Here is a 22701-nt window from a genome sequence, read left to right as displayed (position 1 = left end):
AAACATTGTTTTCATTTTCTTTACTGTTAATGGTGCATTCATATTTAGTATCATATTTCAGAAGATGAAATTGTTTACTTGCTCATGTTAAATTCATATTACCTTCATAACTGGTGATGTCATAAACACTGTTTTCATTTTCTGTACTGTTAATGGTGCGTTGATATGATATTTAGTTTCATACTTGGCTGTTAAATTATTCACATGGTCATGTCAAAATGCAACGAATTTTACCTCCATAAGTAGTGATGTGATATTTGCATAATCATTATCATAAAAAGTATATTTAATTTTTTGACTGCTGACATTGATTATTAGTATCATAAATGCGAACACCCACGAGGTGTACCTAAGCATGGAGCCGCGAGAAGACCATTTTGCGGCCAAAACCTGGATCATCGAGGTGTGTGAATTGTCCTATCAGTCACACTGGTTGGGAAACGAAGCCAATAATACATGATCTAAACCCAATGTTGTCTTCATCAATAGTTTAGGTGACGACGGTTCGTTCCAATATATACCTTTCTTCTTGATTTGTTCAGACACACCGTTCATTATTCCTCCACATACCTTTTGCACTCCCTCTTCTCCAACAACCCAAATGGACATCCCAGACTTGGCATGGTTTAAGGTGCTGCTTTTGGTTGCAAAGCACTCCTCTGAAGATCTGTACAGCATGGTGGGGACATGCAAGTTATTTGAAGAAATGCTGAATGATCCTCAGGTTTGGTGAACCGTGTCTGTAGAGAAGTACCGGTGGCATCCTGAATGGTACGAGTTTTATCAAGAGAAACTTGTTGAGTTCTTGCACAAGTGCAAGGAACACAACAATCTAGAAATCATTTATAGAGAAGCTGTAACTCAATTCTTCATATTCAAAGATGATGAGGCTGTCAACAACTTCTGGGTGGGGGCTAAGGCAGGGCATATGGAATCTGCCTACATTGTTGGCTTGCTAGGGCTGGTGAACCGTACGGAGGGCGAAGAGGATGCGATGGAATTTTTGTGCCATCTAAGCAAAACGAAGAAAATTGACATGCAAGCATGCAGGGCATCAATTATGAATTAACTGATGAGGTATACAATTTCGGGCGTGGTGACTCCTCCAACTCTTGCAAAGTTTACTGCTGACAGAAATTTTTTTCTTAACTGCATTAACTGTTAGGGTAATCGAGAGTGGTATTTCTCATGGGACTTGGCGGGCGACTACTCTGACACGGTAGCTGCCTAGAACTACTGTGAACCCTGCAAATGGAAGAGGGAGCTGTACTGCTTCCAGCGCAAACTCCGTAGGGAGACCTGTTAGATTTAATCAATTAAATATCCATGGTATGATATGTGTATTAAGGTGTGTTTTGGGTTTTGTTTGTTTTTATTTACAGGGGAAGTTTACCTTCTATTTAATGTTTTTAATTCAAGGTCTATTTATGGTAATGTTGTAGACGTTTGTGGTTTTAAGTCATGTTTATGGTTTGAAGGTCTGTTTTTGTGATCAGTGCACTTTTAAGATCCAATTTAAGTACAGGTTTGTAGACATTTGTGTTCCATAGACCTTTGTAGCTTGCGTGCATATGTTTTAGATGGTTTTAGGTCCTATGGTTTGACTATGTGTTATGAAACGGGGAATTGCTGGTTCCGATTCCCGAAGCAGTCATTCGTTGAAGATGACAGACACCCAAATGCCAGGGAGGTGGCGTGTTGTCAACGCATGAGGGATTATCCTTTCAGTCAGATCAGGTCTGAGCCATCCTTGATCTTCTAAGATACTCTGGTGATCCTTTAATTACGTTTTCAATTTCCCCACATTTCCTGATTTGTCCTGCACTTGAAACTATATTTGAAAGATAAAAAATAGTTTAAAAAAGAAATCCGAAATTCTATTTTCACTAACATAATGATTTAAATATCGAATTTAAGGGGGGAAATAAGTGTTGGGTTTTTCCCCTTCACATTCGGAATTTGTCATGCAATGTTTACAATTGTTGCAACAACAACAAAAATACAAAATTTCAATCCAATAATCCGGAAATCCCTTTTGACTAACAAAATGATTTAAATAGCATATTTAACCAAAAACTCCTTAAGAAGTATAAGTCAAAACTATAGACGGAGTATTCATCCCGATACATACTTAGGAATTTCCCCCCATTTTTTCTGAATTTTTTTGTATTTTTTAAGATTTTCTGAAGAAAAAAAAAAGGGAATAAAATACACACGGAATGCCAAGTGGCGGAGCTGGAGTGGGGAGCTACAGACCTAAGCTACAGGCAGCACATTCCCATGCCGCCACATGCCCCTTTTCAAAATTTTTATTCATTTCCAATTAAATATTCATTTAAAAATCGAATTTAAGGGGGGAAAAATTCCAGAAAAAAACCTCCGGACTCGTGACGACATTTCCTTCCATGAAATATCCGGAAAAAGGCCGCGTCATATAAATATCCATACGGAATTAATGTGATCAAACAAATAAGAGTCTAGGGTTTGAAAAGTGTACTAGTGTTTTGATTTGCATCATCCAACACTAGGGTTTGTTCCCTAATTTTTTTTTTCCCTCACACCAAAATCCATTATTCTACTTTCAATACGAAGTATTCATCCTGATACATACTGAGGAATTTTCCCCCATTTTTTTCTGAAATTTCCTGTATTTTTTAAGATTTTCTGAAAAAAAAAAATGAAATAAAATACACACAGAATGCCAAGTGGCGGAGCTGGAGTGGGGAGCTGCAAACCTCAGCGACACGAGGCGCATTCCCATGCCGCTACACGCCCCTTTACAAATGTTTTATTCATTTCCAATTAAATATTCATTTAAAAATCGAATTTAAGGGGGAAAAATTCCAGAAAAAATCCTCCGGACTCATGACGACATTTCCTTCCATAAAATATCCGGAAAAAGGCCGCGTCATCCCGATACATACTTAGGAATTTCCCCCCATTTTTTTCTGAATTTTCTGTATTTTTTATGATTTTCTGAAGGAAAAAAAAAAAGGAATAAAATACACATGGAATGCCAAGTGGCGGAGCTGGAGTGGGAAGCTGCAGACCTCAGCGACACGCGGCGCATTCCCATGCCGCCACACGCCCCTTTTCAAATTTTTTATTCATTTCCAATTAAATATTCTTTTAAAAATCGAATTTAAGGGGGAAAAATTCCATAAAAAATCCTCCGGACTCGTGACGACATTTCCTTCCATGAAATATCTGGAAAAGGCCGCGTCATATAAATATCTATACGGAATTAATGTGATCGAACAAATAAGAGTCTAGGGTTTGAAAAGTGTACTAGTGTTTTGATTTGCATCATCCAACACTAGGGTTTGTTCCCTAATTTTATTTTTCCCTCACACCAAAATCCGTTATTCTACTTTCAATACGAAGTATTCATCCTGATACATACTTAGGAATTTCCCCGCATTTTTTCTGAATTTCCTGTATTTTTTACGATTTTCTGAAGAAAAAAAAAGGAATAAAATACACACGGAATGCCAAGTGGCGGAGCTGGAGTGGGAAGCTGCAAACCTCAGTGACACGCGGCGCATTCCCATGCCCCCACACGCCCCTTTTCCTTTAAATTTTTGTCTTACTTATATTTTCATTTGATAAACGCCTTTAAGGCTACGGTTTAGGGTAGAAAAATTATTAAAAATTCCCCACATCAATGCTTTTTATTTTCCCGCTCATGTATTACGGTAAAAAATATATAAAAATATTCAACTTTGGAATTTCCCGCTCACGGATTGTCGGGACCAAAAAAGGCGAATTCAAACTTCAAACTCCATATATGTTTCGACCAAATAATAAAATCCAATTCCTTTTCAGAATCGGAGGAAAATAATTTGGGGGTTTTGACCAAATATTTGGAAGGGTATAATTCTTCTGTTTTCTTCATTTTCAACTCTAGGCAAAGCAATGTCGATTTCTTCATCAAACACTGAAGCAAAGAGGTGTTGGCACTGCAATGCTGAGATGGTGAAGCTAATTTCCAAATCCGAAAGGAATCTGGGCAGACCGTATTGGAAGTGCTTCACAACATATGTAAGTATAATCTTCCCAAACCTCGTATGTAAAATCGAATAAGCTGTATAAAATAAACAATAATCCCAAACTAAAACTGCTCTGGATAAAAGAATATGGTCTGACATTGTAATCCCGTACTGAAAAATGTAGTTTTGTTTTTTTTTGTTTTTATTTATTTATAGGGAGCTACAAGGTGTAGTGGCTATGAATGGGTGACAGTAGCCAACACCCCAAATGAATCTGACATTCAAAACCAGGTGGATGTGAAGGAACTTAATGCATATACTGAACTAATCCGTATACTGAAGGGCATTCATAAAATCCTCCTACTGCTGTTAGTTCTATCATTTCTGAATTTGGCTGTTAAATTGATGAAAAAATAAGAAATGTTTTGCGTTTAAGTATATGTTTTGTAATTTTGTAATCCGGACAGCTACATATAAGACGTGTTTGGAAATGTAGAAATATAATTACGCCTAAGCACAGTTAGTCAATGACAAACTTCAACATTTCATATGCCTGCATCTTAACTTCACAATCATGTTTGCCCTAAACAAGATACATTACTATTTATTCGACATTTGAAAAGAATCATGCACCATTTAGGGTTCGGGTTCAGCTTACTGTCAACAATATGTGTTGAGGGTTTCATACAGCTTGTATTTGAACAAAATACAAAAACTAATTCTTTAATTTTAAGTGAAAAGGGGGAGTTGGATCATAAAGAAGACTTTGTTCCTTAATAAACAAGAAAACTACCTTTTCAAAACCTTACTAAAATAGAAAGGGGAAAGATGCGCTCAAGCATGCGAAGAAAGCTCTTCAAGCTTCCCTTATATTATTATAGAAAGGTTTGTTTTGTAACTCGTGAATATAAGGTCTGTTACCAACAAATTTCCCACCCGGTTAAATTAACATTGCAAGTTCATATACTACACTACACCCACCCAGTTAAAAACTTTGCAAGTTATAGTATCTCCTAATGAATCACAGCTACCAATATCCCTGCAACAACTGTACAGCGAGCTTCAACTGATAGAAGGGCTTGGTGTCATGGGAAATCTAGGCCAGGTCTACATTCGAGGTCAGAAACTCGCAGTATTTGAGGATGTACATCCCACAGTCGCCCCTGAAACATATCGAAGAAGCTGTGATTCATTGTACAACAAATCCATTTTATAAGACAATCCTTTAGGTGGAATATTACTCACCCGCCTACTTGTTGGGGTGCATCCATGACGCGAATAACTGGCCACTCACTTTTCAGAAGTAGACCGTCGCCAATATATCCAGATTCCTTTAACAACTGGGGCAGCATTTTCGCCACCGGCTGCACGGCCCGTTCGATGGCTTGAGTTCTGCACAGATCTACGTTTGAATCATATGCCCTTATCTCACACTCTTTTAAATCGACAACAAGTAAGATCCAGCGCTTCTACCTTTGTAGGTTGAAGGGCAAACAAACGCAATTCACAGACGACCATGATTTAGCCAACTTAGGCTCTTCGCCCTTGACCATTCCCAGTAGACCCTTGCTATGCTGCCTGTCCTCCTTTCCCACATACGCCTTCATTTGCTTGTAATCCAAGGCAGCACATTTCTGCATAGTGGCACACGAGTTATGCATCATAACCGATACCAAATTTGAAAATAAACAATGCTTAAGAAATAATACAGACCTGAAAAGTGGTGTCCAGTATCGTCCAGTCAGAACCTACCCAGTTGCCAGAGCTCTCGTGGCGCTCCCATAGCAAAAGCAAGGTCATGTCTATGTTCTACATAAAAAGGTTGTTTCCATTATTAAATCAATAAATCACTACATAGCATGGGCAGTTCGACAAAATCCCAAATCAATCAATGCTTACCGAGTCATCCAACCAACCATCCTTGGTCAGCAATCGAACAAAGAATTTATGTGAACCTTCCATACCGTCTTCTCCACATAACCGCACATGTGAACTATATTTGTGAATCATTATTATTATCAATTCCGTTTCACCATTCACTCAATAACAAATCATAATAAACCATTTACATTTCACTAAGGATGGGCAGTGGGAACTTACTTTTCTTCTTGTCCCTATTCCCAGCAGAATTTCGCAACCTCTAAAAGGGAATCACGAGGAACAGGCCTGAGGGGGTCAGCAATTGTGTCCTCCGAAATATTGGGAATCTCCCGACCTGTCCATGGAGTTTCCCTCACCACTGCCCTTCGCCTCTTCATCGCAGGGCCAAGAATCTCACTCTTTCCCCGACCCCTCTTTTGCCGGACCCCAACTATAACATCTTCGCCACATTCACCCTCAGCAGTGGACATGTCAATCTTTCGAGGAGGATTCGTAAGAAATTTAACAAGGGTGACACACACCACACCCGGATCATCCCAATTATATCCGAGGGTGTATATTGCACCTCTTTTTTAGCATTTTGTACACACTGCTCTCTCAATTCGGCTACTCCACCATCCTCAGTTTTATCACTCTCCTCTCCAACATCCTTAGTCTTCTAACTCTCCTCTCTAGCATCTTCATCCTCAGTCTTCTGACTCTCCTCTCCAGCATCCTCAGTCTTATTCCTCTCCTCTCCAGCATCCTTAGTCTTATTCCTCTCCGCGCAACCCCAGTCTCCTCGCGTCTGCATGACTGGTACACTTTTCCAAGCATAAAACTCTCTCCTCTAGCTGACCCTTCTCACGGTGCAATACTGCAACCTCATTCCTCAACTGCTGCACAACAGAGTTTAACTCATCAAGGTCCTTACATACCCGCGGACCTACACTGGGTGCATCACATTCAGGAACATCTGATCCCTAACTCCAATACGGTTGGCTCATCTCCAATTGACTTGATCGTAAGAGGCGCAGTATAACAGGCTATCAAACACATAGAGTTAACAGGTCATACGCAATACTAAACAGCTTTCTTCATGAAACGAACTTAGTACGAAATAATTATTAACTACACACCTGTTTGCTTTGAAATATATAAGCGTTCAGCTTTCTAAACTCAGGCACTTTATCCGTGGATTCCCACCGGAAAATTCGAGGGACTAATGTAGGTTCCTCGATCCGCTTACAATATCTAAGGGGGGGAATTCCCAATTCAGCAATTAATTCATACACCCAAATCTACAACAAATAGATTATCAAAGTCAGTACTTAATTACGAACTAAAATTTTACAAACACTAATTTTGAACTACATCATACCTGGAGAGCATAGCTCAATCCCTTTATACTCCATCCAGGTCTGTTAATTCTTTTAGGCTTCTCATCTTCCACGTTTTTCTTCCCTTTTCTCACTAAACTCCGCACCGCCTTTTTTCCCTTTTTCTGTCCTTTTCCCTTCCCATCATTCTCTTCATCACTCTCTTTCTTCTCAGGAGCAAACAACAGAGAATCTTGCAAAAACTCAAAAGATATAGATCCCCACGGATAATTGTTGAATTCGTCCATTTTATGAACCAAATGTAAGTACTCCTCGTTTATCTTCACATTTTGGGGTTTACCCATTATCACAAACTCCACAAAATACAGCAGTCCCAATTTGAACGAGTCCTCGCTTCCTCTTTCGGACTTTAGCAATGCATTTTCTAAGTCAGTGCAAGTAATGTGACCCCTGTTGCTAAAATGTGCTTTCATAAATCGATTATGAGCATCCCCCCCAGGATTTTATGTCAGGCTCTGTTCCACATTTCAGACCACTTATCAAACAAAAATCCTTTACACTGAATTGAGCAACATTGGACCCTATTGCATAACTAAGGCCCAGCATGTTCTTAACACCAAGTCCTCCAACTCGCCGGAGTGCCAGAGCATGCACAATTTGACCACTAAATGCAATTTTATGGAGGCCCAACGGGTGCCCAAAACAGCTCTCTCTAAATCTTTTCATAAGCGACTCACTGAAATGCGCCCCAAAATTACACAGGACTGAATTCGCCGCACACAAATTATTCACCCGCGCAGCATAGACCTCTGACTCCGGCAAACAAAGTTCAAACCCACATTCCATTTTATAACTGCAACAAACACCTTTTGCTTAAGAAACAGAAGTGATACCTGCTCACAAAATTATGAACACATTAACGTACAAAAGTGATACCTACTCACAATATTATCTACACATCTTCATCACATTAAGATACATAATGAATACCTACAAACACTATTTTCAACACATTCACATACATAATGGATACCTACTAACACTATTTTCAACATATTAAGATGCAAACTGATACATTATTTTCAACTCATTAACATATATAATTAGTACCTACAAACACTATTTTCAAACATTCAAATACATAATGGATACCTACTAACACTATTCTTAACATATTAAGATACAAAACTGATACCCTATTTTCAACTCATTAAGATGCATAATTTTCACCTACAAACACTATTTTCAACACATTCACACACAGAACTGATACCTACTAACACTATTTTCAACACATTAACATACAGAATTGATACCTACTACAAGATGCATTGATCCTTCTGCATACCAAATCATCTCATATTCACAGTAAGATTCAATTTTCTCTTCTGCATTCTACTTCTAATGGTACTTATTCTTTGTTTTCCAAACCCCATTAAATCCCTAAAATGATGCCATACACTCACACCACTAGATGGGCAAAGCAGGATTACAATGACCAACACATGAAGGTTCCTGGAATTTTAAGAAAAGACAACAAGCAAGCACAATGCAAAAAAAAATAGGAACAACCAACAGCTGTGAATCTACACTTCAACAAATTACCACAATAAATTGCGATAAAAAGACAACCCAACTTTTGGAAAAAGTAAATAATATTTAAACCACAGAAATACTTTAAAAATTAGTTACTATGCTTCAACAAATTACTAGAAACTAGAAAAAGACGCAAAAAAAAACAACTGAAGCCAATTCCCAGAAAATCAAAGCCTAAAATCCTACACCAGAGACAGACTACTCTTACCCAGAAAATCAATGCCCTAAAATCCTAAACATTATTTAAACATTATGTGATTTAAACATTAACTGAATGCAATATAACATGCAAACTTTAATATGAATGAAAGAGAGGGAATTCAAGAGAAACGTACCTTTTCAGACGTTCAAATGAGAAATATTAGATGAGGGAGGAAGTGAAAGAGACAGAGTACACTAGGGAGCTTTTGCGACAAGAGAAATACACAAATTTATGTCTGGTAGGTATTTTGGGTGTTTAGGGTTGATTCATAAATTCATCAATTCATCAATTTATTGACAAGAAAGGTGCGACTGGCGACTGTCAGGAAGAAGAAAGGCGTGTTCTTTCGAAACAGGCGTGACTTGACACTTGGGCTAAGGAGAACTGCAGCCTACCCGTTTTTACCGTAAGCTTGCTTTTTCTCTTTAGCCGTTCAGATAATTTGGATGGCTGGATTGGGTTCTCATATAACGTTCGCACATAAGCGTTCTCACTAGATAACCGCCCTGATCAAGAAAGCTAAAGACTCGTGAAGGTTTTGCTCATTACCAAATCGTTGACAGCAATAGGCCCAATACGAAATTACAAGATTTGATGGCCCAAGGCATAATGGTCTCGTACCCACGGGACTCGTCTCACATCTCAAGATCAGTCAGTCTCAAGCCGACACTCCAAGACTCAGCGGTCTCAAATACAACGGGCTTGGTCATTAAAAAATTCCAATGGGTGAATAATTGGTACAAAGTCTCAAATTCACAAATTATGGATTAAATGGCTCAAATAAAAAAAGCCCCATTAATTCCCAAATCGCCAAGTGAAGACCCAAGTGGTACAAAACCACACCAAATCCCAAATGAAATGTCAATTGTAGAAAATTAATGAGATAATCAAAATTGCTCATTATTTATCTCATTAATTTTCTTGGACATTGACAAAAAGGAAAATGGTACAAAACCATCCAATTTTTCCCATGGGTCATCTACCCATGAAAATTCCAATGAGATTAAATTCAAATCTCTCAAACACAAATTCCCAATTAGTGGGCCACACTTACCCATTAATTTTCAATTTTTCCATAGGTCATCTACCTATGAAAATCTCCAAATTGTCCCAAAGACACAAATTCTCAATTAGTGGGCCATACTTATCCATTAATTTTCAAACTCTGGAACTATGTCGGTTTGATCCCGTCAAGGGTACGTAGGCAGTCTAACATCCCAATAGACGCAACCGCAACCAAATTTAAATCCCTGGTTTATCTTAACCAAATTTTGCCAAAACACTTTCCCAAGTGCAATTGTCAATTTTTAGAAAAAATTAATGGGATAATTAAAATTACTCATTATTTTTCTTGGACATTGACAACAAGAAAAGTGGTACAAAACCATCCAATTTTTCACGGGTCATCTACCCATGCAAATTTCATTGAGATTAAATTCAAATCTCTCAAACAAAAATTCTCAATTAATGGGCCACATTTACCCATTAATTTCCAATCTCTCCCATAAGTCATCTATCTATGGAAATCTCCAAATTGTCCCAAAGACACAAATTCTCAATTAGTGGGCCACACTTACCCATTAATTTTCAAAATTTAGAACTACGCCGGTTTGATCCCATCAAGGGTACGTAGGCAGTCTAGCATCCCAATAGACGCAACCACAACCAATTTTCCGCAAATCAAATATCTATCTCCACACAAATCAATTCCGAACTACGTTGGCTTGATCCCTTTAAAAGGATGCGTAGGCAATCTAGATATTCAATCTAGATGCAACCGTCCTAAACATAATTCCATATTGAATCCTTGGTTTATTCAGCTAAATTCACTCAAATACTCCTCAACACAATTCAAATCAAATTCCGCCTTTTGCAATGAGTTATTTATTCATTGCGAATCTTTAAACTACGAGTGGCTTGATTCCCATGAGAGATACGTAGGCATCCTGAAATTGGACTTGAGAGCAGCCGCAAAATCAAACACACACGTTTTGTTTCTTTATGATAGAATCAAAGGGTGTTCCCTTGAAGTAAGGGATTGTAATTAAGAGACTTGCGTCTCAAATGGGTCAAACCTAAAATAGTAAAACCCCATTATTTAATTAGTGGTGGTGAAATTATGTTGAGGAGGTGCATCACACTTTTCCTTCAACAGTGGTATTTCCAGTTAAAATTAAAAAAATGGTGGCATTAATCACTATTTCCCTTTTTTTTTCTCTCCCTCTCTCTTTCTCTCTCCCCGTCTCTTCCTCTCTCTTCGTCGCTGCACAAACAGAACCCAACTCACCCTACCCCGCAAAATTACTGAGCCACCCAACCAACCACTGCGAAGGAGGGCTTCTTTCTCTATCCCCTCTGCGAATGAGGGGGGCCCAGGAGAGTGAGGTTGCTGCGATGGCGGAGAGGGACGCTCAAAGGGAGAGAATTTGGGACTTGGTGAGTTTTGGGGGGGTTGGGATTTTGGGGATGGAGATTTGGATTGGGATTCTGGGCTTTGAAATGGGAGATGAGGAAGGGGAAGAGATGGGTACTTTGGAGGAGGCCATGATCGTGTTGGCCATGGCTATTCTGGTGCTTTCTTTCTGGTTTGTGTTTTTTATCTCTGGACTTTTTGGTTTTGATAGTTTGTGGGATTTTGAGATTTGAGGGGCTGAGTGTAAATCTCATTCTTCATCTCTCTATCCTCCTAATCCGATTTCATACCCACCAATTTCCATCCTCTTATTCCACGATTAAGCAACAATTAACAACCTTCTTCGTTCTCCTCCTCTGGTGTGAGAGATAACAGAGGGAGAGATGACGGGGAGACGAAGGCGGAGGAACGGCTGGTTATTTAACCTTTTTTTTTAAATTTAAATTTTAATCTTATTAATTTTCTTTTTAAATATATATATATATATATATTTTTTTTTTTTTCAGAAATATTAAGTTAATTGTTCCTAATTAATATTAAATATTTTTTTAATTAATGAAACTGACGGAGTTTGACATTGGACTTGATTTGTTAAGTGACCAAATTTGATTTTGAGCTAAACCCCAGTGACCAAAAATATATAAATAACTACATGTTTAAGCTTATCAAGTGTTGATGTCACAACCCCCTTTCTGTGCAAAGCACATGATAAATCAGCTGAAATGAATTGTGTTATATCAGTAATTCTTCCAGGCCTCCACCACTATATTAATTGTAATTGTGTTTGTACACAACAGATTAGTCCCACAGAAAGCAAAAGGAAAGGGCAGAAATCGCATAATTTATATTTTACAAGTAATTTGCAGTTCATATAAAACATGAATACAATGAGAATAATTCCTTTTAGGAATAAAAAAGGAACCAATTTTCTGGTAGTTAAATATCTGAAATGCCAGAAGTTTGATACAAGAGGTATCAACTTCAGCAACAGCTGCTTGTGGATGCATCTGACTGTGGCGGTTTCTCCTTAAAGATGTTGTTCTTCTTCACCCCTTTAGAACCCTCAGCTAAGAGACTGGGAGTATCCAGAATCTGCATATATATATGATTGCAGTTATCGTGCCGTCATTTGGTGCTCTAATTTTGTTTTGTTAGTAAGTATTCAACCTATGTCTAAATTAGTCTAATGCAATTCTTTGACCAAGTTTTATTAATGTTGTCTTGACATTATTATATGTCGCTATGCAAACAGTGATGTTTTCTTTTATTCCACAAACTTTCTCAATACACAAGTTCCATAGATTGGTGCAGACACAATAAATGAGATAAGAACAGTTAAAAGGTTTCCAAACCTTTAAAACAAGCTCTTCAAAGCACTGCTGCACATTAACTCGAGTTTTAGCACTACATTCAATAAAGAGACATCCAGATTCCCTGGCGAAATTTATTCCCTCTTTCTTTGTCACAACCCTGTCACTTTCCTGAAAAATAAGGATGATCTGAGTCAATATCAAAATCTCAAAAGGTACCTAACAAAAATAGTATACTGATTCAAGGCCATCTAGAATTTGGTGATTAACTTGACCAGTAATGTTTCTTGTGTTCATTCAGTTAAATGCCAAGTGTCTGTCTAACAAGTGGACGGAGCTCGAAAGTACAAAATAGGGCATCCTTAGCAGCAGCACGAGACAGAATCTCAAAAATTGAAGGAAAAAAATCCACTGAATTTAAAATCATAATTAGAGGTATCCTGAAAATCTTATTTAAATTCTTGCAGTACAGAATCATGTCTTGAAATTTGCACGTTCTGCAAGGGGCTTCTAAAAATTAATATTTTAATACGAGCATACAGAAGCGATATAAGAAATGACTCCAAACCCTTCACATCTCAGCTCTTGAATATGTAAATACATACAGACAGAGCACATATGAATGCTTGTAGTGTAATTCCTCCAAAAATGATTAAAAACAATAAACATCTCCCGAGAAATTTAAATTGGAATAGTTAAATACCTTATCAACTTTGTTCCCAACAAGCATCTTGATGCAGTCCTGATTTGTTGAATAGAGTTCTATTTCCTTGGCCCATACATCACAAAGGTTTGTAAATGTTTCTCGCCTTGTTACGTCATAAACTGTTAAGAGTTTCAAAACCAAATGAGTACTTAACATAAAGAATTCCTGAATCAGAGGCCTAGCAAGTAACAAATAACTTTATACTTTATCTGCTGACACATAATTATTTTCTCATAAGTATTTCAACTACTCATGGGAAGTCATCTGCCTGTCCTATTTCAACTCACAGGACAACAGGTGTTTCTATTCAAGAGTCCAATCTTAGATTTTAAGACAAGTCGCAAGGAAACGAAAAGCCTGTCACTTCCTAAATAAGTTAAGGCAATTCGAAAATGAAAAAATGGGGATCCCTCGTTCTGCACTGTAATTCAAGAATGTGAACCGTCTATTTTCTATGTCTACAAACAAAGATCATCCTTGCAAAAATTTATCCAAAATGGAAAACAGTTGACCATTTGAATTATGTTCGTCTACTTATTTGATCATCGTTAGATGAACTGATGATTTTTGGCTAATTTTTAGAACAATGATCTATGAATGGAGACTTCAAAAGTAGACAATTCAGATTATTGAAGGGGCCTGGATTTGTTTGTATCATAAAATATTAATTTCTCATATTCTTCAGGTTTAGCAGCTAGTTGTATTTACACTATGACTGATGTTGTTCAGATTGATTATCCAACAGAAGAAGACTATAAAAAGAGAGCTTCCATGAGAGTCCATTCGAAATAATGTCAGAAATGAGAAGTCCATTACAAATGCAAGCAAAGGAAAACTAATTGACAAATCATATGGTGGTTTCACTTATTCTACCAACCATTTGGTGATAGGAGTGCACATAGTAATTTCAGCTTTATTTCTAAACTAAAACTAAAACTAAACGGACAATGTTGGATAAAACAAGCTCCGGACATTTTTCAGCACAATCTCCAAATTGATAGGTGGCTTTTGCGGATAAGTAAGCTCACATTATCTTCGTAAACCCTGAGTAGCAAGAGACATTGCTGGGATTGACACAAGAAGGTGATGATAACAGGAATTCTCATTGTGGTTATGAAGGGCAACCTTATTTAATGCTCTTCTGACTAAGCAAAAGGAATGCAAAGAGGAAGATTGGTGATAGAGCAATATTAATCAAACACTCTAGTCCATACAGACAACAACAGTACTCTTCGCCTACTGAGCCTCATCCAAATATGTACAAAGTAGTATTGGTAAGTGATACAAATGTCGACTTACATCAATCAGGTAACCTATTCTATTGGAGGATTAGTTGATAATGTACAAGGTAAACGTGTGTCAAAGTCTAATGGGCCAACCATGGTTACGTCATTAGAAGGTGCACTATTATGTTATATTTCATTATATATGGGAACTATGAGTTTAAGCTAGGGCCTACAGTCTCTCATGAAACTCGAGGACAACTGGTAATGTCCTTAAACACATTGAAGAAGATGATTCTATTCTCGTCCACTAACAAACTGGAGAAGGTCAAGTTCCTTTCAGAGAGGCGAAATTACACAATAGCTACTATTGCTTGGTGAAAAAGTTATATCCTCTTTTGAAGTGCAAGAATAATCCATGGTAATGTAATGACAAGTCCATGGAAGTGTCAGTAAATAAAAATAAATAACAAAACCAACCAGTCAAAGGGTCAACCTAAGAGTTAATGTCAAATATTATATAGAATCAATTTATGCATCTTAGAAACACTAAATGTCTTTAAGTTTTTTTTTTTTTTCTCTAATTTCTTGAAAATTAAGCAACTCTGAAACTTTCTTTTTCCCCAAATCTTTTCTCGCAAAAACTATCACCTGATTCTCACTTCACACCCTGAAGTTCACTTTGCCTCAGTTAGCATCACTCAAAAAAAAAAAAACAAAAAAAACAAAAAAAAACACTTTGCCACATTTTGTCAACTTTTTCAAAAAAACCCCATTAAGCCTTGTTGACGTGGCATGAGTGGACCCTTTTTTTCCTCGCACGAAAGTGAAGTTTTCATCACGTGGACCAAAGAATAATAAAATTTTCTTTTAAACTTTCTCATCTTTTAACAATATTAAAGAACGAAAAATTCAGTTGGACTTAAAAAGAAGTTAAAAAAATAAAAAACTGTGGTGCCAATATTTTTATTATTTTTTGGTCTGCATGGCGCCAACTTGGTTTCACATGAACTAAAAATGGGCCCACTCCTGCCACATCAAGAGGCCTAACGGATTCTTTTGATAGAGAGTTGAAAAAACTGGGAAAAGATAGACACAAAGATGAATTTTAGGGAGGTAAAGTAAGTTCAAAGATTTGGGGGGGCATGAACATAATTAAGCCATATTATAATCAAGTTTGTGCTTTTGTTCTGTAGTATACAAGCACATTATTTGTAAATCCCATACACCTCAAACAATTCCGACTTACTCTTGAGCACACATAAATACCCATAGAAGTTCATAATTGTATACAACACAACAAGAAGAATAACACTTTAACATTTAAAATGTGATTCTTAAGCCAAAAAATATGCTACATGTCAGGCTTCTCCCACGTCTATAGAACCAAAACACATTGATTTAATCATAAATCCCAAATAAGTGAATGCCCTTTGTTTTTTAACATGCTATCAAATTCATCACGGGGTAGCTACTACAATTCCTCTTCCAAAAGTTTTTTTATAATTCAATATTTCAAAGGATCTATCCTCTAAAAATATAAATAAAGAGCAAAACTAAAGAGCAAAACTAAAGAGAAAAGGCAGCATCCTATCACAACTTTGCAATAAGTCATTACCTGCAATTTCACTTGTAAGAATAATATAAAACAGATGTATGTAACGCTTACCCATAATGATTCCTTGTGCACCTCTGTAATATGAACTTGTCAACGTTCGAAATCTCTCTTGACCAGCTGAGTTTATAAACATTTAGAACCTGTTAGAAATGGCAGTCCAAGCCCTCCTCTTTACAAAAAGAGAAAATTGGTGAAGGATAGCTTACCTATAAAAAAATAAAAAATAAAACAATTTACAAGAAAAATGAATTCCTAGCAAAAGAAGCAGTGAACAATATCCAAGGTCATGAATAGCTTATCCATACAATGATGACAAGATGATCTCATGGAATAAGACTCAATGTCAAGAAGCATACAAGCCAAAAGCCAAACATAGATTTGTAAAAGAATGTTTAAAGGCAAATCATAGCATTGGCATGACTGCAGAAATTTCTCAAACTTCAATTCAGCAGAGCTGAATCGGAATCCTACCATTCATATTAAATGTTAACGCAGAAGAAGTCTTCTGATTCATTCCCAACTGGAAATAATTGGAAACACATGTAGTTGCACATGAGCACTTAAACAATTTGAGTTCAGAGGAAAACCACTATAAACAAAAAACATAACAAAAATTAAAAGCCGGGGGAAAAAACAGAAACTTGAATGCACATAAGAAAACTAGTTTCGTTTGGTTAAAACACTCCAAGCAACAAGAGGAAATGATTAACAGGCAATCACAAACAATAACAAAAATCCTTCAGAAACTATATTTTGTATTTAATTCAATCCTTTTTGTTTTCGTTAACGATCCCACATTTCCGGAATTTATCATACAATTTTGGGTAATCAAAACTTCCAAAATGACCTAATCACATATGAGCAAGCACCAAAAACTGTAAAATCTAAAAAATGTCAGAAATTTGAAGATGAGCGGTGATTTGGGATTACCCGTATCCCAAATTGCAAGCTTGAGCTTTTTGCCTCCAAGAGTAACATATTTCACCTTAAAATCAACACCTACACCCACCAAAAAATGAAAAGAAAAAATTGGGAAAACACACCATTTCAATTTCAAGAATGTGAAAGAGAATATGATGAAATTGAAAGGAAAATGAGAGAGAGAGAGAGAGAGAGAGAGAGAGAGAGAGAGAGAGAAAGGAGATGCAAACCGATGGTAGGAGAAAGGTCTTCGAAGGAATCGGATGTGAAACTGAGGAGGAGACTGCTCTTACCAACCCCAGAGTCCCCAATCATCAACAGCTTGAACAAGTAATCGAACTCCGCTTGATTCGAACCCCATTCCATTTCTCAAAATCAATTTCACATCCAAGATTTCAAATTTCAACGCAACGCCAAGATCTATCCAACAACAAACTCTTGCAACGCAACCAAGGACACAACCGTAATTCCAACACTCCCACCGAGTTTGCTCATAACTCGGAACTTTTCCTTCCCTCTCTCAATACTCGATACTAACAAATGCCACTTTTTTTTATTTAATAAATTTCATTTTACTGCCCTCAGTTTCCTCCGTGTTTCATCCATACGACGTGTTAGTTTTTATATATTATATTTTAGGCTTTTATTCTATAATAATGCTACTCTTAGCACATTTATATATCATATTTTCATACCACTTTATGTGGCAGATGAGGTGTATAGCCACATCAATTAAAAAGTGTCAATAAATCATAAAAGAAAAGAAAATATTAAATTAATTTTAATTGATGTGGTTGTCCACCTCATCTGCCACATAAGGTGATATGAGAATGTGGTATACTTTTTGTTTTTTTAATCAAAGAATGTGGTGTACAAATGTAGTAAGAGTAGCATTACTCTTTATTTTAACATATAAATAATCGAATTCTTCAAGATTGTGGTTCTACCATTAGGAATACCAATTTTTCTATGAGAAATTAACTTACATGCTCATTAAACAAAAACCTTAGTTGAAAAAATACTCACCTTACAATAGGGATGACAACAAGCAGGTTCGGAGGCTGAATATGGCAATAGGCTAGCATCCCTGTCCTCGCCTCCACCCCATACTCAATAAGAATTTTCGAGGAATCTTCGTCCCCTTTCCTGTCCCTGTCAGTGTCGGGGGGCTATCCCTGAACCCTAATCCCCAAATTTTGTTACCATATGAAAAATGAAATTGCCTAAATCTAAATTAATTAGGGCTAGTTCTCCTGATGCATGTGTCTCTTAAAGAAATATAATGAGGCTATCATATATGAACCTTAGAAGCGAACCAACATCACAACCACACATCTCTAACAAGGAGTATTTGATGGTGATGGGTAAAGGGGCTAAATAGGAAAAGAAAACAACAAAAACAACCGGCATGAATTTTCCCATATTGGAGAGACTAACTTCGTTTACTTTTAATAGGCTTTCTTTAGTAGGCTTTTAGGCTTGCTTTTCATTTGTCAATTTGTACATATTTGCTTTTTATTCAACTTGTATAAACATTATTATTCTTTCAATTATAAAAAGTGAGTATGAAAACCATTCATGTTTTCATCCAGAGGCACAGTTGAAGCATACACACTTCAGTGCTCTCTTCCACCAGATAATAAACTTTCTTTGAAACATGTCTCTCTCTCTTGAGTTCCCTATTAGTTCCAAAGTCTCCAAGCCTCAAGTAAGAACCCAGATAATAAGTAAGCTTCCTTCATCTATTTTTTTTTTCCTTTTCGGTTTTCACACACAGACTTCTAGTCCAAAACAGAGAAACACTATTATAATTGTATTATTATTATGTTAAACTGACGATCATACTTTGTTTGACCGCTCTGTTATAGTTTGGTGCATGCCATAGTAATTGCTAGGAGTCAATCAGAGGACCTCTAAGTTCAGGGAACCTTTTAGTTCTGCTCTTTTGACCAAAGGTTGGTTGGTCGTTATTCCAGTTCCAGGTTCAAGGCTTGACATCTAGCTGTTATAATGGTCATCCGACTATTTAATAGGGCCAAGTTTGGCATACTAATAATAAGAATACAGTAGTAAAGTACCTTGAGAATAGAAATCACCTAAACAATTGGTAGAAAACACAGTTTCATCACCTTTCAGTTATCGCTTAATTATTTATTAATTACTTTTAGCAAAAATATTGTATGTTAATTATTTGCATGTTTGGACCTTGGTGGACACCCCTTAGAATTAGAGGAAGACTATGACAAGACCCACCCCGAATCCCTCAAAATCCGCTACGAATCCTGTGGTTTTTCCTACATCAATCTGATGTTGGGCCCACTTACTAAAGAGGGATGGGACTTTCTGCCGAAATTTCAACAGAGTCTCCCCTGAAAAAAGAACATTTCCCAAATTTTTTTAACCTATCAAACTTATTAAGATCATCCCAACAACATCAAGCACTATGTAATAGCACACAATTTACATGGTAGGCCTCCAGCCTTACATTCAACCCTAACATGGGCTATAACAGAGCAATTCTAAAGAACTTCATATTACAAGCGAAATATAAAGTTTAACGGGAATAAAAACAAATAAAAGTTGTCCTACAAGAGTTCGGGGCTCGATAGCACAAGTCTTGGCTCGGCCGCTCAACTCAGCTCAAGCTACTATGCTTGGGGGGCGCAAAACAGAAAACTTGTGAGTGGACAAAAACAAAATTTTCACGTAGTTAAAAACAACATACTAACCCCACCATTTGGAAAACGATGCTAAAAAGGGTATGCATTCAAAACCAATATATATATAGTTAAGTCAAAACCGAAGTGAAATCCATATTCTCATAATGGTATACTAATACCCATCCCATTCAAAACCTTTCCCATTTTCCCCAAACTACTCTCACCCAAAACGCGTGCCCGTTGGCACCGCGAGCGAGGAAGGATTCTCACTGATAAACAAGAATGAAAGTATATGTATATATATATATATACATAAGTATGACCACTACCAAACTTGTACCAGGGAAACAATCCCACCGGAGGATTGTTTGACTAGACCACATGGAAGAATCCTCAATTGACCATGTGGCCAGGGAACGAGCCGTCCAACCGGGGGACTAGGCTCACCAGCACGTACAGTAGAATCCTCAATACTCGTACGCCTGTAACAAGTCCTACGCGCGCAGACTAACCCTGCTAAGGGCCTACGAAACACCCCGTCAAGGGTGCCCGGGTTCCGACATAACCAAGTATCCCATAATTCCATGTATCCAATCCAAGTATTCCAAAATCGGGGAGGTACACAGGGTAGTGCCTAAAGCACTCCAGACTAGTATAAACTACAACCCAAATCCCATTCCATAATCTCTTTCCAGCAATCCCTAGTACCCAACACACATCCAAGTATAGATAATAACTCTCAAAAATAGCATATATCAATTCAAGATAATCACAATCTACAAATATCCAAATATACTTCCAATACTTTTATAACAATATTATATTTCCACATTAAATATATAATAGGCTCAATAATCATATAACTCATTATGCATAATTTTGCGTATTGAAAATAATGATTATTATTTGAAAACAAAGTCCACTCACAGTTAATTCAAAGCTGCATGACCTTGAGAGGGTCCCGCCTACTGAGTACGAGGAGCTTGAGTACCTATTTAAGAGTTTGAAGACTAGATTAAAATAAAATACTTCGAACGAGAACTTTAAAATAAAGTCCTAATTTTTCCAGGATTCAAAGTGTGTGTATGACGAACGGAAAGTTCCTAAGGTCCAACTACGGGTTTCGAATGGTGGAATAACCTCGGAAGACTCACTTCTAGAAAAAACATAATTGGTGACAAAATGTATCAACAACAAAATATTTTGGGTCACTGATAGAATGATTTTGCGACCGTATTTTAAAAGTTGGTCGCTCATTTTCCCTTTAACATTTAAGAATATCAAATTTGATAAAGGGTGATGATTTGCGATGAAATACGAAGTATTGGCGTCCAACTATGATTCCTTTCCATGTTGGAATCTACGACTGCTTAGTATTTTGGTAGCCAAATAAGTGGGAGGGAGATGAAATTCTAGGCGGGAAACACTAGACAATCATGCGACAAAACAATTAGTCGCTCATCACAGTACCTTTCGTCGCCAAAGAATTTTCCCGCTTAAAAATGTTTCATGGAGTTTCATCACCTTTTGTCGCAGATACATTATAAAGACGGAATGACTCTACCAAAACAATGCTTTTTAAAGTGTTTTTGGTGGTTTTTTTTCCTTCTTAAAATGATTGTTTTCTTTTTTATTTGGACCAAAAGAAGCTTTATTTTTTATAATCACATTGTCTAGCCCTTTAAAGATTTCAATCATTTGATTTGCAAAAAATAGAACAAAAATCATGATTATTCTGCCCTGTTTCTCAATAAACTTGTTGAACATGGTGAATTTAGGGAACGGATGCCCAGCAAGTTGCAATTCAAAGCTCTTTTCAAGGTCCCCTCTCTTACCCACCCACTGCAATCCACCATTTCTTTCCTACAACCCAGCGAACAACCCAAAAAAAAAAAACAAACAGAGTTTGAAGGTGTTTTCTTTTAATAGAATTTTTTTATTTTCCTATCAATTTTCTCTGTTTTAGTCCACTGTTTATGGTTCCAAGATTTTTTTTTTGTTCTTTCAATTTGTCTACCTTGAACTTATTACACTGTAATGTACATGCAGTCTTGGTAAGTAGAAAGGTCTGTCTCCACCCTTTGCCTTCAGCGACGCCAACCACACATTATTCTCTTCTGCAATCGCTCCACAAGGTATTTTGCTTTTTTTTTTCTTTAGCTTAGCGGAAAAAAAAAAAGAAAAGGAAACTATCTCTAGCCGCTATATCCAAAACAAAGAGAATAGAAAAGGGAAAGAAAGAGGACGAAGAAGAAGAGATAAAACAAACAATAGGGAAATAGAGAAATGTCTTGATCTTAGGAGGGATGTGGAGTTTCCAAAACTGAGGGAGGGAGTATATTCTTCTGGCAATGTTATACATATTTTTTTTAATTTTTCTTTCAAGAACCAGTAACTAATATGCATGTAAAAAGGTGCTGCCAAGTATATTAAATTTTTTTTTTTGTTATCACCGTCCAATATATTCTATCTTCAAGGAATTAGTGTACTGTGTAAGTTGTGAAATTAAAGCAGAAGAAGAAGTCGATGCAACGACAACAGCATAAATATAAAGTTACAGAGGCACAGAGAAACAATTGTTTTGTTTTTGTTTTTCTATGTTTGTCTTGGGTGGTGGGGGTAAAGTAAAGACAAATATAAAGTTACAGAATTTCCATAGGATATTATAATTAGGTAATTTCTTCTAATTCTTCTAAAGTGACAAAATAAGCATATAGATCGAGTTTATATAAAAGAAATTTTTTATTTATTATTTTTTTTGTAACAAATCTGAATTTTATTGAAGACAACATCAAGGGCGGTAACAAGCCAAACCCCGATACAAACATAGAACTTCCTCATAACAACAAGATTACATATAATT

At 36.8% G+C, this 22701-nt stretch overlaps 1 protein-coding gene across 1 annotated transcript; it reads right to left on the bottom strand.

Moving 5' to 3' along the window:
* On the bottom strand, positions 12124–17712 carry LOC18780853 (ras-related protein RABC1). The gene is made up of 6 exons (XM_007211990.2): positions 17409–17712; positions 17188–17256; positions 16309–16374; positions 13414–13535; positions 12753–12881; positions 12124–12492 (listed from the first exon to the last, which is right to left on the bottom strand). The coding sequence occupies exons 1-6, from the start codon at positions 17542–17544 to the stop codon at positions 12382–12384; spliced, it is 633 nt and encodes a 210-aa protein (XP_007212052.1). The 5' UTR covers positions 17545–17712; the 3' UTR covers positions 12124–12381.

The sequence above is a fragment of the Prunus persica genome, chromosome G4 (assembly GCF_000346465.2).
Source record: "Prunus persica cultivar Lovell chromosome G4, Prunus_persica_NCBIv2, whole genome shotgun sequence".
Lineage (NCBI taxonomy): Eukaryota > Viridiplantae > Streptophyta > Magnoliopsida > Rosales > Rosaceae > Prunus > Prunus persica.
The sequence above is the reverse complement of the archived record's forward strand: the minus strand, read 5'-3'. Positions and strand labels throughout refer to the sequence as shown.